Source organism: Spinacia oleracea, chromosome 3, assembly GCF_020520425.1.
Source record: "Spinacia oleracea cultivar Varoflay chromosome 3, BTI_SOV_V1, whole genome shotgun sequence".
Classification (NCBI taxonomy): Eukaryota; Viridiplantae; Streptophyta; class Magnoliopsida; order Caryophyllales; family Amaranthaceae; genus Spinacia; species Spinacia oleracea.
The window spans coordinates 19,363,170-19,375,501 of NC_079489.1; the positions used below are offsets into that span (position 1 = coordinate 19,363,170).

Genomic DNA, 12,332 nt, shown 5'->3' on the forward strand with positions numbered 1-12,332 from the left:
CATAGTACTCCGTAGTATATTTGGGGTTACCAACTATATTATTAAGAGTTACTAATTATAATATCAAGAGTTACTTTATTTTTAAATGTTAGCACAGTTACCACTAATATATTACTCAAAATTATTTCTATTCGTAATTGGTTAATTTTTTTTTATTAATAATTTCAATTACTTTTATAATTTTAACAAAGTTATTTCTAATCCAATTTCTTAGTCACTTAAAACATTAAGAAATATATTTTATAATTTAGTGTTTACTAGGGTTAATTTTTGTATATTAAAGGTGTTACTTTTAAACAATAGGCACAGTTAATTACTAGTAACGTTACTCCGTGTTACTAAAGGTTCATTCTATTTGTAATTGGTTACTTCTATTTACAATTTCAATTACTTTTATAGTTTTAGAAGAGTTACTTTTAATCAAGTTACTTATTCACTTAAATCATCAAGACGTTACTTTAATATTTTACTAAGGTTACTTTTTGTATGTTAATGGTGTTCTTTTTAAACATGCACACAATTACTACTAATATTACTAAGGGTTACTTCTATTAATTTATTTCTGTTACTTTTATATTTTTAGAAGAGTTAATTTTAACCAAGCTACTTATACACTTCCCCTCAAAAGAAGCTACTTATTCACTTAAAACATTAGGATGTTACTTTAATATTTTACTAGGGTTACTTTTTGTATGCTAATGATGTTACTTTTAAACAATATATAACCATAGTCACTACTAATATTGCGAAGGGTTACTTCTATTAGTAATTCCAGTTACTTTTATAGTTTTAGAAAAGTTAATTTTATTCAAGCTACTTATTCACTTAGAATATTAGAATGTTACTCTAATATTTTACTATGGTTACTTTTAAATATAGGCACAATTACTACTAATGTTACTAAAGGTTACTTCTATTTGTAATTGGTTACTTATATTTATAATTTTAGTTACTATTATAGTTTTAGAAGAGTTACTTTTTTAACAAGCTACTTATTAACTTAAAACATTAGAATGTTACTTTAATATTTTCATAGGGTCACTTTTTGTATGTTATTCGTGTTACTTTAAACTATTAGGCACGATTACTACTAATAGTAATAAAGATTATTTTTTATATGTTAATGGTGTTATTTTTAAATATTACGCATAATTACTACTAATATTACTAAGTTAAAGGCAAAAAAAATTCATGACTTCATGTATTTCCAACAATATAATGAAGACAACATAAAACTAAAAACCAACCCTCTGATTTTTGTTCTAGCTACCTCAACAAGCACCTGACATCCATGCCTCCATTTCTAAACTCCTCAAAAAATCCACCTTGGAAACCACAACCACTGCGGGGACCGCCACATCTTCTATGAACTATATATTCCTCTTACTTTCTCTCTTCTCCATACCACCAACATCTTCTATTAGTATAATGTAAAATGGTAAATCCTAAATCTTCATCTTACTCTGTCTCCTCTAACTTCAGAGCATCATCATATGTGCTGAAAGATGGTGTTGCCTCTGTTGCCACAAAAATTTTAATTTCATCATTGACCATATGTTTGCAAAATTTTATGGGTTTTATTTCGATTCCAATAGCCGGAGTAACTACTGAGTTTAATTGTTAATGTGAACATGTCGCACCATCAACTTGATGATGGTGTGGCTTGCCACATATGAGACTTTAGGCAAGGACTATCGGTGCAAGTGTGGATGGATAAGTTGAAACTTTGTGGTTGCATCTTAAGGCTGCAGGCAAATCTTTTGAACCCCTCAAGTCAACACACACATCGCACATTCGTAAGCCAGCGAAAATATGAAATCAAGGATCGGTATTTCGTAAACAAAATTGCTGCTTATTCCAATTCATTTTCAACCTAAAAACAAATATTCTGTTGTTTCTGCATTCCGAAAATCATACCAACAGTACCATTAAAACTGAAGATAAAATCCTAAAACAGGATAACTTTGTAACATAATCTCACATAATGTGTATATTTATTTCAAGTAATTGATTTTATTTACATGGAACTGTGGGCAATTGGGCATTGCACACCACAACAGAAAACCTATACATGTACAATGCTATTATTGTGTTGTAATTACAAGCCAAACTTCTCATAGGAAACTAAACAGTAATTACATCATAGAAGTATATTTATAACTTTTATCCTGTAGTATTTTGAGCTAAATAATTTGAAACCGAGTGAATCAGGGAAGAGAGAACTATTTTTGAGAGGGAAAGCTTCTAAATAAAAGAGCTCCTAAACCACCAACAGCTACGGTTGCAAAAAGAGGGATGGCAATGGCAATTGATAAAGAATCAAAAGTTCTATCTGTTCTGTCATTGCGGGATTTCTCTCCAAAGTACTCGTGGAGAAGGCTGCTCAGTGTATCCAGCTGATGCATAATCTGGCGTTGCCCTCTTGATACAACCATTACCTGTTTATGCAAAATCATTTTAAACCAGATCGATCTCTTTAATGGCAAAACCAAAGCACCAGTTAAGTATTTGGTCAAACCACAGTTATTCTATGTGAAACCCAGTTAAGTATTTGATCAAAACACCACAGTTGGCCTTCATTCTAAGTGGATAATGATATATTATTGATGTGACTGTTTATCAGACAGAAAACAAATTATATGCAAAATCAAAGTTGGTACCTCTTCGATAACTTGAGAATCCTTGGCCAACTGGGAAGCAGATGAGGAACGAGATAATAGCCCACCAGTCATTGGACCATTGCTTAGTCCACCAGCCATCAGAAGTTGAGGAGTTGAGCCATTACATGTTTCAGACTGTAGAGCCAAGTTTTGTTGGCTAGAAGAAACCGTCTCAATGGAAACCTTGGAGTTCAGCGCTTCTATACAAGATGTTAATTCATCCATTCTCTCGTTCAACGTGGATATTTGCTCTGACAGGTGAGTCACAGCTCCCTAATATATGGATAATAATCCATAAGTTCACACACTAATCTAATGAATTTAACAATTGTTAAAACAGAGAAAACATGCACTCAGACAGTTCTTACGATATGAATCATTACTCTCAATAACAATGATATATTTTACCACAAGCCTCGATGAATTGTCAAAGTAAGAAAATAAATTGCGTAATCTTACCTTATCATATATGTACAGTTAATATATAATTACAATACCATATGGATGAATAGTCCACTAAAATTATTAGGGAGGCAGGTTAAACTAACTTGGTTTGCAGCGCCAGCAGGTGACCGGGGGACATTTCCATTAAAACTTCTTTCATCCACATTAAGCCTTGTCAGTCTGGACAGGACCTTCTCTCGGTGTGTTGAGAATGAACGTGAAACATTTCTGTCAAAATATAACAGAATATGGTTCATAAACAGCAAGCCCCAAAAGGAAAAGTAAACAAAGAAAAACAATGTGATAAACCTTGACTTAGGATGAGATGGAGAATTAGGTTCGTGCAGATATTTGACCCTCCAATCTGCAGAGGCTCGAGAAAGTGCCTCTTTAGGACTAGAAGCTATTTCATCATCTATGCTGAGCTTTGTCTTCAAGTCATCTGGCAAAGCCTATTGATAATGTGGATTTGGTAAGTGGGCTACAGAAGAAAGACAAAGCTAAGCAATCAAACATAAGTTATATGAAAAGTAATACCATGACATCATTCACAAGTTTCTCCAGCTGGATTTGTTCGATGTAAGTACGCGAAACATATGTACCATCCAAACCCAGCTGCTCAGCTACAAACTTAATATATGACCGATCTTTTCCTTGAACCTTCACCAAAAAAAACAAGCACGGAAAAGTTATAACATCGATTGAAGACCCTAACTCGGATAGAAGGCATTCAGCCATCCACGCATGTTCGCATGGCTCATATTATTCCTTTTTCAGATAAATCAAATGGTCAAGGTAACTATAGATTACATTGCATTTTCGTATCAAAAGTTCTTGGCCTCCAAATTAGAATATTGATTAGCAGGCCAGTTATCCATTACTGGCAGCAGAAATCATAGAAGAACCAGATAACTGAAGGTAGGCAACAGAGAAATGGAAATAGAACAACAGAAGAGATAGCTAACAAGACATCATTACTAATCTGCAACAGATCCACAAGTTAAGTCTAGAAATAGGCAAACAACGCATGCGTGCGTGTCGGGGGCAGGGGTATGTTTATGTAAAGTAGAGAAAAATAAACTTACCAAAAGAATAGTATATTACATTAGATGTAAGACAGCCAAAAATAGTACTTCGTATGTTAAATAGCATGACGGAGGGAGAAACATACTGTAATTGGATTTCCCTAATTAATACACATACTTATACTGTTATCTAAAATTATTTTGAATGATAAATCCTTAATTATGAGGCAAAGGGGTAATATGACTAATAAATCAAAACAAAGAAAATACTAAAATCAGAGAAAAATGAAAGGATGGGTTAAACAGTAATTACCTGGATGTATTGGCGATTTAGCTGTTCTAGCCAATCAATTTTCACAATAACTTTATCATCAGAAAAGATATGGCTTCTTCTTTTCAAGATGGTCGCAATAGTGTACCCCAAAGCCATCAAACCACCAAGAAGACGGACGCTGACTTCAAAACTGATTCTAGGTGATATTATAAAGGGAGTGTCTGTAACCCATTCCTGAAATCAGCAAGTAGAACTACTTGAAGAAGAGGCTCATCTTCACAGGCAAACCTCCTACACTCCGAAAATTCCCATAACAGAACATGAACCTTGGCTTTCTAAAATAAAGCTACAAATATAAAGAGAAATAACCATAATGATCTATCATTAAGTCTTAAAATCATAGGTAAAGTCCGAATATTCTGGACATGTGAAGTTCTGCAAAGTATTTCCCAATTGCTTCTTTGTATTCTAATCGCCACTATTTAAAGCCAACATTTACTGCTCAAATATGACAGCAAAGTGCAAAGAATAGTTATCCTGGAAAAGGTCACATTTGGTTCCTTGATTTAGTTTTCAGGAACTGCAATTTATGGCAACTGTTCTGATGATTCCAGAAGCAGGGCCATAGATCAAGGCAACTATCGGATAGATGGTTTAGGGTTCCACTAGTGGAATAACAATCATGAGTAAAACACATAAGAAAAAATTTAACTTGTACTAACGTGTGACAGAAATATTTGGTGAGAGAAACAAACCCATAAACTTTCACAAACTCTTAATTAAGGTCAATGTACAATAATTTGTGTAAGGCGGATGCTAAGTTATCTGAAAAAATGCTTAGAAGTTATTTATTTTTTAGTGATAAAAATTTTCTCTTTAATAAAAATTATCACTTCAAAATGACTCATAATTTATAAGATAACTATGTACTCCCTCCGTCCCTTAGTACTCGCACCACTTTCCTTTTCGGGCCGTCCCTTAATACTTGCACCGCTTCTATAAATGAAAAATTTTATCAATATTATATTATTTCTCACACTTACCTACTACCCCACCTACACCCCTATTCTTTACAAAATATTATTTAAAAATTCACTTCCTCCACTCACCACTTCCCACCTCTTACACATTTACCACTAACAATATTAAAAAAATACCCCACTATCAACTAACACCATTAAATTAATAAGTCAATTCAAATGTCTTAAACACCGCACCAGTCAAACCGGTGCGAGTATTAAGGGACGGAGGGAGTAACTCTCTAAAAAGTTTATCCTTCAAAAATTACTTCATAATATAAAAAGTTGATCAAAACATGTTTAAATTTACCAAAACTGGGTAAAAAAAAGTTACCCTGATGTACAATAAACTAATTGTATACCGGGTGCATGCAAGACCTTTTGAAAACTCAATAACATGTCAGCAACAGTTTGCAGGTCTCAGGGTTACAGCTCAGTTAAAACATATAGAGTTGCAAGAAGGTGGTGGTTTGACTCCAAGACTTAAAAAAAAATGGAGACCTGGAATCTAGACTACAAATATCAAGGACAAAAAAATGGGAGTAAGAGAAGGCCCAAAACCTCAAACATCAGATTGTATTTTCCATCTCTGTTCCTCATTCTTAGGTATGACTGGCAAGCTTCAGGATCTTCGCCAGGTGGTAGAAGGTATATATCATATGTTTCCTCGTTAATTTCCTTGTGTTCTTCTAACATCACTGATTTGATTTGCTCATCTTCCACAATCTTTGTTGACTACAACAAGAGAAATCTCTCAGTACTAAAGATAGAGATGAATAAGGTAATTGAATATAGTAAACATGCTAACAGGGTGAAAACAGAAGCGAACTCAACCTTCAAAATATATGTGGGGTTCTGAAAGCCAGTAAAAGGATTGAACTTGTTGACAATCTTTATATGAGCTGTTTGAAGATCAGGCTCGATAAATGCCTTATACATAGGATACACCTGTAAAAGCAAACCATTGATCAACTTTCACAGTACATAGAAACAATTAAAAACAACTGTTACATAAGAAACAAAGTCTCAAACAAAAGGATTCAGTAAAAGATGACCGTTTCAGAAATCTGATGAATTATTTCTTCAGGATCCTGGCCAGCACGTTGAATGTCTCGTAAAACACGTTTCACCAAGTCAAAATGTACTCCACCGGTAATAGACACACGAAGATCCAGGAAAGGCCTCAACTTTTCACTCAATGCATAGATACCCTCGATGATTACTATACGAGAGCTGGGTACTTCAATTGTTCTGCAAAATGATAAAATGTTAAGAAGAAATTAAGAACATAACAAATCAAATCAGCACAAGAATTATGCTTCACTACTTTTCAATATACATATCCCAGAAAGAATAATCCAAAGTAAGAGCAAAGAGTGAAGCCAAATTTGAATCATGCAGTGTCAGATTTGAAGTTCCTGTTGAGAATTTCAGATAAGATAATGGAAGAAGTGAAACGAGCTTTGCAAAAATTAAAAGCGGAGGAGCAATAGAACTTTGATAAAAATGCCTCTAAAAGTGTGATAGTGCTAACAGAAATACACCTACAATTTTCCAGTGTTATTCTCAAGTTTGAAAAGATGCCATTAGAAGAATAGGCACTCGGCATATTGATCCACAGGATAAAGCAATCTCCCAAGTCACAATTATAGAGATAGCACGCAACTCTGTCACACCATACATATACCTATACAACTAATTCGATTCCTATATGGGATATCTATTTAGGTCGTAAGACACCCCATATATTGTTAGACTGCTAGTGACCTAGTGTGATACAGAATAAAACTATATGATTTCCACATGGGCTCTATCCTGAAAACTCTTGTGATTGAGCACTCAAATAAATCTTATTGAGAAAATTCCAGGCTTAGGGGTTAAAAACGGGACTTTTGAGGCACCAAAGATGCATATAGGGGAAAGTTATCATGAGAATGGGAAGTCAGAGTGTTGATCAACTCTCCTGTTTACAACGGTCATGGACGAGCTTACTAAGGCACTGACAATTAAATCTGTAAAATCGGATGTGCGGCTCACGTTCAGGTTGCATCAAATCAGGCTGGGTCATATTTTAGCTCACGCTAGGTCTGTTTGTCCATGCAGATCAAAAATGGATTCTGGTCACTTCGGATTTGGTCAGTTTAGTCAACATTGTTTAATGAAAACAGCACAGAAGAGTCAACTCGGAACCTTCGAGGAGTACATTGGAGTGTAAAGGTTCATTTGAGTTAAACCAGGATGAGTTGCATGGGGAGTGACTATAAAGATCTCACAGACTCTGCAATTAGGGTTGTGACTTTAAGATGTTATACCAGAGAAAGAATTGTTATAAATATCCAAGATTGATCATCGTACATCTGATAAATGCAGAGTGAATGAAGTGGAGCGAATGACATCAGTAATGCGGAAAAAAAATCACTAAAGGATTTCTACCATGTCTGATGGAGACGCCAAGTTCAAAGAGTAAAGATAAAGATGCTTAATATAATGTGCAAGTGACAAAAGGCAAGGGACAAAGTGGTGGGACCACTGTTGAAGAAAATATGCAAAACCCAAGAGACAACGTTTAGATGGTTTAATTCGTGTGGACAGAAAGCAAAGATCATTTACGGAAACGTAAGAAAAAGTGGATTGAGGTGATTAGGTTTAGTCTGACTAGTTTGTGCTTAGGAAAACATGACCCTTAATAGGAAGTAATGGTGCTCTAGGATCCATGTACTTGATTTCCTAGAAGCCATCATCCCTCCTACCCCAAAAACCTAGAGTTTCAGATGTAGTGCATATAACCTTCTCTTTCCTTCCACTTACTGTTTCTGTTCTGTTGCTTCCAAAAGAAATCCTAATTCCTTCAGTAATATTTATGTTTCATAAATATGAAGGTCGTATCCAGTGCACAAGGCTCCCGCTATTTACCACAAGGGTCTTGGGAAGATCCAAATTTACGCAGCCTTACCCTTACTTTCATAAAGAGGTTGCTTCCATGATCGAACCTCTGACCTAGTGGATAGCAAGTACTCAAGTAGACACTTGAACATCGCGCCAAGGCACAGCCACCTGTTTAAATATATGTTTCATACTTTCATACATATCTTAAAAAAATGTTAACTACATCTAAATCTCCCTAGAGAGTCCATGCAGCTTGCAGGGAATTAAAATGTGAGTTACAGCAATCGCGCAACGCCATAGCGCAGAAGTGTGTTGTTTTGGCTCACAAAAGGTCACGATTGACACAACATGCCAACATGGACTTTATATCTGTTGTATTGGCAATATAGCCAATATTCGTCTATAACCAATGCAGAACAACTCCTCGCAATAGGTAAAACATTAGTTCTGTGATCCAAGAAACTGATATATCGCATGACATTTGGTATTTGGTATTTTCCAGGTTATTAATGTTCTAACTCTGTGTCTGCATAATCTGAACACTTTTTAGCTGCAGAGGATGCACTTAGTCTAACTATGTAAGAAATCGAAATGTCAACACAAGGAAGGACCACCTGTTGTACACTACACTAGCTATGGGAAAATAGAAGTGACAGGATTCTTTATCTTTCAACTCTCAATCCCATCACAAGGAAGTTGGCTGAATAGTAGAAAATGACAAGATACCAACCTGTAGCCCGTTCGAGAGCTGGACTTGAAATCATATATTGGAACCTCAATAGGCTGTCCAGATCTCAGATCATGTATATTTTGAAGTAGTGTGACATAATCTGTCAACCGTGGATCTGGTTCAGAATAGAAATGTTGTTAGTGCCAGATTTCATACAGAAAAGTGACAAATATTAAGACAAAAAAAAAACAACATACAATCTAGTATTTAAGAAAACTTATTATCACACCCAACACTAGAAAACAAGTTCAGCAAAAATCCCACCCCTCCCCCTCCTTCTGAAAGAGGGAGGGTCGAAATGTTGAAGAGAGTGGTTTTAGGTAGACAGTGTGAAGATAGTAAGAGATAAAGTGAAACAGACTACAAGTTTAAATTATAAGAACATCTGCACATCATTAATAAACATTCACTAAACATTCCCGTCCACTAGCAGAGAGCACTGCCATAGTTCCCACCTTCTTAAACAAGATAAATGTATATAGTCCTTTCGTTACTCTATTCTTTCAACGGGAAGTCCTAACCTACTAATTATCTATTGGCTTCTAAGTTATAAAATATATTTTGTACCCCGGTACACCTAGAGCTAGGTGTACCAAAGGGTATTTTTTGCTCTTTCCAAATTCTCTAAATGATCAAATGAGCAAAAAGAACCCTTGGGTACAAGATGCAGACGCTCCTTCCAAGTCCACATAGACACTTTCTACTGCAAAATGAGCAATTTAATTTTCATCTGGACTTTAAAATTGCAACAAGCCCTCTATGTGCACCATGGTGCATGATAATCATGCATAGGAATGGGAATATAGGATCTACAGACAATTTAATATTTGTGAAGAGACATCAGATAAAATGATACATCCAAAAGCCATTTTAAAAATCTATGTTCACTAAACTTCATTTCATCCCCATATACATATGTTCAACAGGGATATTTAGATATAATGTAATACTTTGGCACTTCAAAAGCTGTGCAAATGTCCAAAAGAAGCCAAGTCCACTGTCCACTTCTCTTAACATGAAAGCAATATGTATTGTGTACACAGTTTAAAATAATGTTACCCTCTAGAAGAATTAAAGGCAATAAAATGAAAAGTATTTCATTAGCTAACATGAGAGGTCAAAACTCAGAGCTGGAGAATATAGATTTAAGGGCGTACCATCAAAATTCCCATCAATGATTCGGCTGGAGTCATTATAATTGTCCATTGATATAACAGCAATACTAGGCATAAAGTTGAGCATCTTTTCAGTAAACACGGTCTTCCCAGCACCTGAAGGACCAGCAACTCCAACTAATATTATTCCCTCATTATTCTGGGCTAACAACTGACAAGCACGGATCACTACAAAAAATCCCTTCTCAAATTTTAAGTGAGCGTCAATTGGGACAATCTCACAACGATCAGAGTCTTTTCTCTTCACTAACTGGACTTGATCCCTCAATAGGTTAGACCGCGGCCGAGGAGATTCAAACCCATTTGAAGCATTTTCACCCATTTGGAATATGAGCAAAGAAACTGCAAAACCCATAGAAATTAGCATGCCAATTGAACTAATCACATGTGTGGCATCAAATCCGCTTGGTGCCTCATAAACATTAAATTTAGTATCAAGTTCATCTTCTGCCTTATATCTTATACATAAATGCATCGCTTTGTATCACACATGAGAGCTATCTAACTTCTGTGAACAAGTTAATACTTCACGACAATTCTAATCATGGAAAATGATACTGCACGACTTAGTGTTACACAGTGTTCAGAATCAGAATAAACTTATAGGTACATCAATTTATTTCTCCTAGAAAGTACACTATAACACCAGCTTTTTGCAAGATATTATCCATCTAAAATAAACCTAAATTACATTCAAAAGAAATCTCCTCATGAACACCATCACTCCCCCCGAAGACAGTTTTTACATACTTATACGGCTTTTAGTTTTCTAATTGGTACCTATTCTTGTAATACTCTACAGTCTATAATGTCCTTCAAATTATACAACAGAAAAACGATCAACTTTACCCTAGCCGTTGCAATGAGTCAATAATGTCTTAAACATTCATTCAAATTCTCAACTATAATTCTATTCTAACTTCATCCACCCACCTCTCTAATGTCTCCTCCACTATCAACTTTCCTTCTCAATGGCCTCTCTCATCTACCATGTACGGCTGTAGCGTCCCCTTTGCCATCAACTTGACCTATCTAATCTACTATCATGCTCTTCTGCCTCAATTTAATCATTATCCTCTAAACTTTTTATTCTGACCCCTCAGCTTCTTCTACTACCCAATATATAACTTGAAATTCAAGAATTCCCCCAAAATTATTCGCAAACTTTTCAGATTGTAACATAAACAAACCAGGGGTTTATATGCCGGAAACACTGCAATTCGATCTAATTCAATTCAATAACACTTGAATTACAATCAGTTGGACAAAATATCCTGAGAATTTTCCAAACAACAACTAAATTAAACAGTAACCCCAAACAAAAAATAAATTCAAGCAATAACAAGTACCCAGTAATCTTAGATAACGAAAAGTTCGGAACTTTATATTATAAAAATTAAAATAAGCTTTGGAAAATTGTAATGAATTACAGGACACCCAAAAACTAAGAACATGCACATAAATAAACATGAAAGTATGAAACACCCAACAAAAATTTGAGAAAGTCAAGATTACCGAATTGCGTTAGATCAACATACCTGGGAAGTAATTTGTAGCTTTAGAATCGAGAATTAGGTGATAATTTAATTGAGGGAGTTTGATTTTATAACGAAAGATGAGGGAGGTGGGAAGAGTTAGGAAAGATGTTCTAGATGATATGAATAATAGTCCACTGCTCAAGTCAAAAGTGGTCTTCCACTCATCCGTACGTGCGTCAGTGACTGTTGATCAGTGTAGACTGTAGAGATGGCTAGTAGCCGCCAAGTTGGCCCATGTAGCCAAGGTTAACCATTACTAGAAACCTAGAGTAGTCCACTACCCACCAAGACCAGCCCGGTCAATGGGTCAATTAGGTCAGACCCCGACACAACCTATTTTCCAAGGTGGGAGGATTGCGGGCTAAAATTTTCAATTGGGTCCAACCCGTTGTAGCCCAGCCTGCGGACCGCATTAAACCCACTTCAATTTCACATACTCCATACATTTTTTTTTGGATAAATTAACATTATTAATCCCAACTATGGGTGGTCTTCCAATATTAATCCCAACTAGGTATTATTCCGGAATAATCCTAACTATGTGGTTCCCCTTCTTTAAACAGTCTTAGTAATTTTAGAAC

The 12,332-nt window shown here is 35.4% G+C and overlaps 1 protein-coding gene across 1 annotated transcript; it reads right to left on the bottom strand.

Annotated features, from left to right (window-relative positions):
- Positions 1-1,941: 1,941 nt before the first annotated feature.
- Positions 1,942-11,911, bottom strand: LOC110795847 (inorganic pyrophosphatase TTM1). The gene is made up of 12 exons (XM_022000874.2): positions 11,752-11,911; positions 10,196-10,555; positions 9,039-9,153; positions 6,478-6,673; positions 6,257-6,370; positions 5,984-6,157; positions 4,443-4,637; positions 3,642-3,764; positions 3,414-3,556; positions 3,209-3,332; positions 2,661-2,933; positions 1,942-2,438 (listed from the first exon to the last, which is right to left on the bottom strand). The coding sequence occupies exons 2-12, from the start codon at positions 10,533-10,535 to the stop codon at positions 2,223-2,225; spliced, it is 2,013 nt and encodes a 670-aa protein (XP_021856566.2). The 5' UTR covers positions 10,536-10,555; positions 11,752-11,911; the 3' UTR covers positions 1,942-2,222.
- Positions 11,912-12,332: the final 421 nt, after the last annotated feature.